Source organism: Sceloporus undulatus, chromosome 7 (genome assembly GCF_019175285.1).
Source record: "Sceloporus undulatus isolate JIND9_A2432 ecotype Alabama chromosome 7, SceUnd_v1.1, whole genome shotgun sequence".
Lineage (NCBI taxonomy): Eukaryota > Metazoa > Chordata > Lepidosauria > Squamata > Phrynosomatidae > Sceloporus > Sceloporus undulatus.
Genome location: NC_056528.1, coordinates 46,029,779 through 46,034,520, shown reverse-complemented (window position 1 = coordinate 46,034,520; position 4,742 = coordinate 46,029,779). Strand labels below are relative to the sequence as shown.

The 4,742-nt window shown below is 46.0% G+C and overlaps 1 protein-coding gene across 1 annotated transcript in view; it reads right to left on the bottom strand.

Moving 5' to 3' along the window:
- HMGN5 (high mobility group nucleosome binding domain 5) overlaps positions 1 to 754 on the bottom strand; it is a 14,934-nt gene extending 14,180 nt beyond the window's left edge. Inside the window, exon 1 of the mRNA XM_042479820.1 lies at positions 355 to 754. Within this exon, the coding sequence (XP_042335754.1) occupies positions 355 to 369 (15 nt within the window). The 5' untranslated portion in view covers positions 370 to 754. The remainder of the gene's footprint in view (positions 1 to 354) is intronic.
- Positions 755 to 4,742: the final 3,988 nt, after the last annotated feature.

Sequence of the window (4,742 nt, the reverse complement as noted above, 5' to 3'; positions counted from 1 at the left end):
GGTTTTGCATTGGTCGGTGGCTTCCATGCTGGATTTGCAAACAGCCATGGTATGCCTCTGGGGGCCTCCATGGAGATCAAGGGAGGCTTAAAAAAGGGGGAAATGCATGCTTTTCCCTCCAGGATCCAGCTTCAGAAGGCATGCACAGACATTTTAAAGGAAGCCATCAATGCAAAAAAGCCCAACACAGTGTGCAATGCAACTGCAAGACATTTGTCCTCTCCCTCTCCACATTCTTGCCCCCTTTTTTAAAATCGGATTTTAGCTTTTTGCAACAGGGTTTCCCCTTCCATTGCTTCCCCTGCCACCCTGAATACATATGCATGCATGCAATTTTGCAATTTGTGGGCTTACCTTTCTTTTGGGCATAGTGGCACCTTCCAGAAGTTGTTGCTTTGCAATGCAAAGATAAGAAGCGTGCAAAATGTTCTTTCCAAAAAAACAATAATTGCAAGACCTTCCTTCCTTTTGCCCACAGTTATTTATTTGCAAAAAAAGGTTGCAAATAATAATAATAATAGCTCAATTGCTTGCAAAACTGGACAAGAGAGTTTCAAATGCAAAAAGCAGCAGCAGCAGATTTCCAAACAAAAGGAAAGAGTTAAAAAATAATAATATTAATAATAATCCTCCGTTTCTTTTTTATTGCAAACAGTTTTTTTAAAAATCAAAATAATAATAATAATAATACACCACAAGACTCAACCAAACTGCATGAATGGGGAGCGCCAAAAGGAGTCCCGGGGAATGGGAGTGACGCGCGCTCGGTCCAATCAGAGAGACGGGAGTGGAGAAAGGGAAGCGGTGATTGGTCGGGCCCGGGCAAAGGGCGGGGCTAAGGGAGAAAGAGGCTGGAAGGGACCGCGCGCGCTCACCCAGGGCGCCTCTTTACGCCGTTTGCGCAGCCCAACGGGGGCTTAGAGGCCTTTCGTGAATAGCTTTAGGCCTCTACGCTTAACGTCGTGGCGCCTTTTTAACCGTCGCTCGCTCTCCCCCCCCCTCAGTCTTCCATGTTTTTTTGCGTTGTTAAAAGGCGGCTTGGGAATAAAAGCGCGCCTCTGTGAAGCACAAATATATAAATAAAGGCACACAATACACAAATAAAGGCACAAATGTATTAATGAAGGCACATAATGTATAAATAAAGACTCCAAAGGCTCCACAGAAGCCCCCTCAGAGGGTCGAAAGTTCCCTCACAAACTTCCTCAAGGGAGGCCAGAGGCCTACAGCGCCACACCAACATGGCGACTTCTTGTCCTTTCCCCCTCAGTGAGGGCGAAGGGGAGGAGGCCTGGCTGGCTCCAGCCGCCCTTCTCTCGGCCCCATTTTCTTCCCTCATTTCGGGGGCAGCAAGGGGAGCCATGTTCTTGCACCACAGAACCAGTCATGGAGGTTTTTTTTCCTCCCATAATCAAAGAGGCTGCGTCTGTGTACATTGTGGGATATGCTGGGATTTGTAGTTTTCTGAGGCACCCTCTTTGACAGAGGAGGCTTAAAAAAAACAACAACACCCCACAGCTACAAATACATTTATAAAGCTACAGATCCCACGATTCAAATCTCAGGATGCAAATGCATTTGTAAAACTGAAAATCCCAGGATTCAAACCCCAGGGTACAAATGCATTTGTGAAACTACAGTTCCCAGGATTTAAGTCCCAGGATGCAAATGCATTTGTAAATCTACAAATCCCAGAATTTAAATCCCAGGATGAAAATGCATTTGTAAATCTACAAATCCCAGGATTTAAATCCCAGAGGATGAAAATGCATTTCTAAAATTACAAATCCCAGGATTCAAATCCCAGGGTGCAAATACATTTGTAAAACTAAAAATCCCTGGATTTAAATCCCAGGATGCAAATACATTTCTAAAACTACAGTTCCCAGGATTCAACTCCCAGGATGCAAATGCATTGGTAAAAGCTACGGATCGCAGGATTCAAATCCCAGGATACCAATACATTTGTGATTGTGAAACTAAAAATCCCAGGATTCAAACCCCCAGAGCCAGAGTGCATTTGTGAATACATTTGTGAAACTACCGTTCCCAGGATTCAAATACATTTGTAACACTAAAAACCCCAGGATTCAAATTCTAGGATAAAAATACATTTGGAAAACTACAATTCCCAGGATTTAAATCTCAGGGTGCAAATGCATTTGTAAAATGTACAAATTGTATTTGTAATTTTTTTGGGGGAGGTCGTGGAACGACTTTGGAGTTTATCAAACGGGAGGAATTTCTCTTAAATTCGAATGAAAAGAAAGTGGGGCCAGAAAGCATTCACTTAAAGTCACTAGTTTCGCGCAATTACATGAATACGCATTGCATTTTAACTGGCTCCCCATTGCCCCAAAATAGCATGCCATCGCCTGAATTTCCCCATGATTGCATTCAGATTGCCATCGGATTATACTTCCAATTCCCCTTGTCTGATAAACTCCTTTATTCCACTGCTGTTGTTGTTGTGTGCCTTTGAGCCATTTCCATCTTATCTTATAGCAACTGTTTTGTTGTTGTTAACTGCTTTTGAGTCAATCTTGACTCCTGGCAACCCCATGGATGAGACATCTCAAAGAGCCCCTGTACTCCACTGCTCTGCTTAATTCCTGCAACCCCATAAAACCCATTGTGACTTCCTTAACAGAGTCCATCCATCTGGCATGTGGCCTTCCTCTCTTCCTACATCCATCCACCTTTCCCAGCATTATTGTCTTTTCCAATGAGTCCTTCCTTCTCATGATGTGCCCAAAGAAAGACGGCCACAGTTTGGTCATCTTGGCTTCTGCTCCAGGACCCACTGGTTTGTCCTTTAGGCTTTCCATGGGATCCTTGTCACTGTTCTCCAGCTCCATATATCTAGGGTTGCCATCCCTGGGGACCTCCAAAACGGGAAAAATGTAGGACATCGTTTAAAAATGTAGGACTTTTTCCGTGTGTTTCCTGGCCAGGAAATTTAAAAAAAAAGGTCCTACATTTTTAAACCTTGTCCAAGGCCTCGCTGGGGTCTGGGAGACAGCGTCACCCAAGCCCCAGCGAGGCCTGGGAGGACTCCACGATCGCGGAGCCCCAGCCAGGGCCTAGGGGGGGGGAATCCCGCGGCTCCCCGCGCGCCCGCACCACCTTCCACCGCCTCCTCTCCTCCTGCCTGCGTGGAGGAGATGCTGCCTCCTTCCACCTTCGCCTCCTCCGCGCTGCCTGGGGGAGAGGGGGCGGAGGAGGAGGGTGGCGCGGGCGCGCGGGGAGGCACCGCCTCCAGCTTCAACTCCTGCGCCCCTGGCAGGCCTCGCTGCCCTCTTCTTCCTCCCCGCCTCCCCGAGGTGGAGGAGGAGGGCAGCGAGGCCTGCCAGGGGCGCAACAACCCAGGCTGCAACCGGGGGGCTCCCGGTTTTGGGGCTGCACTCGTGCCGGGAGGGGCCCCGGGCCCCCAAAATCGGGAAGTTCCCGGTTGCAGCCGGGTTATGGGAAGCCTACATATATCCAATAAATGGATTTTCTCCTTGTCTTATTCCCTAACTGTCACATCCGTCCATGTTAATAAGGAATACAACGGCTTGTATGATTCTAACTTTTGTGCTCAGTTGTCTATCTTTGCATTTTAGGTCCTTTTCTAGTTCTTTCATAGCCACCCTCCCTATTCTTAATCTTCTTCTGGTTTCTTGGCTGCAGTACCAATTTCTATCAAAGTTTGATCCTAGGTGTGGGGATTCTTTTACTATTTCTGTTTCGTCATTGTGTAGGTTGAACTTGTGGATGTCCTCGGCGGTCATGATTTTGATCTTCAACATTAAGTCTGCCTTTGCACTTTCTTCTTTGCTCTTCCTTAGTAGAGGTTTTCTGCTAGTACTATGGTGTCATCTGTGTATCTTAGATTGCTGATATTCCTTCCTCCTATTTTCACTCCTTCTATGTCCAAGCCTGCTTTTCTTACAATACAGATAGGGTGAAAGGATACAGCCTTGCCTGACCCCTTTGACAATTGGGAACCACTGAGTTTCTCCTTGTTCTGTTAACAGTGGCCTCTTGCCCTGAGTTCAGATTCCTCATCAGGACTATCAGATGTGTTGGCACTCCCATGTCTTTAAGGGCATGCCATAGATCTGTATGGTGACCCTATCACGGGGGTTTCTTAGCAAGATTTGTCATCGTCGTCGTCATCATTGATCACGATCAACAGATCCAAGAGATCCAATAGAAAAAACACGAAATTAAAAGCAACATCCAAAAGGAATAAACAGTACAGTTAAAAACAATAAAACGGTGACTATCAACAAGATTTGTTCAGAGGAGCTTTGCCATGGCCTTCCCCTGAGGTTGAGAGACTGTGACTTTCCCAAGCTCTTCCATAGGGTTTCATGGCCAAGCTGGGAATGGAACCCTGGTCTCTAGAGTCATAGTCCAATGCTCAAACCACTACACCGCACTGGCTCTCGAAAACCAATATAGGTAATGGTTATTGTAATACTTTGCCCCCAATAACATGGACATTAAGAACTGAATCAGAGCAGAATTGAATCTTTCAACCCATCGCATCATCAGCATGACTGAGCATCCTCATTCCTTATTAACAATTGCCAAAGAAGATGATTCTTTTTATTGGCCTTGTCCAAACATTCAGATACTGCAATTAACACCGACGATGAATTGGGATGTTTACTAATGAGATCAAACGGCACCATTCTCATTTTACTAAGCAGTCGGAGGCAAAAAACGCCCTTCTTTGGCCATAATAGAGAGGA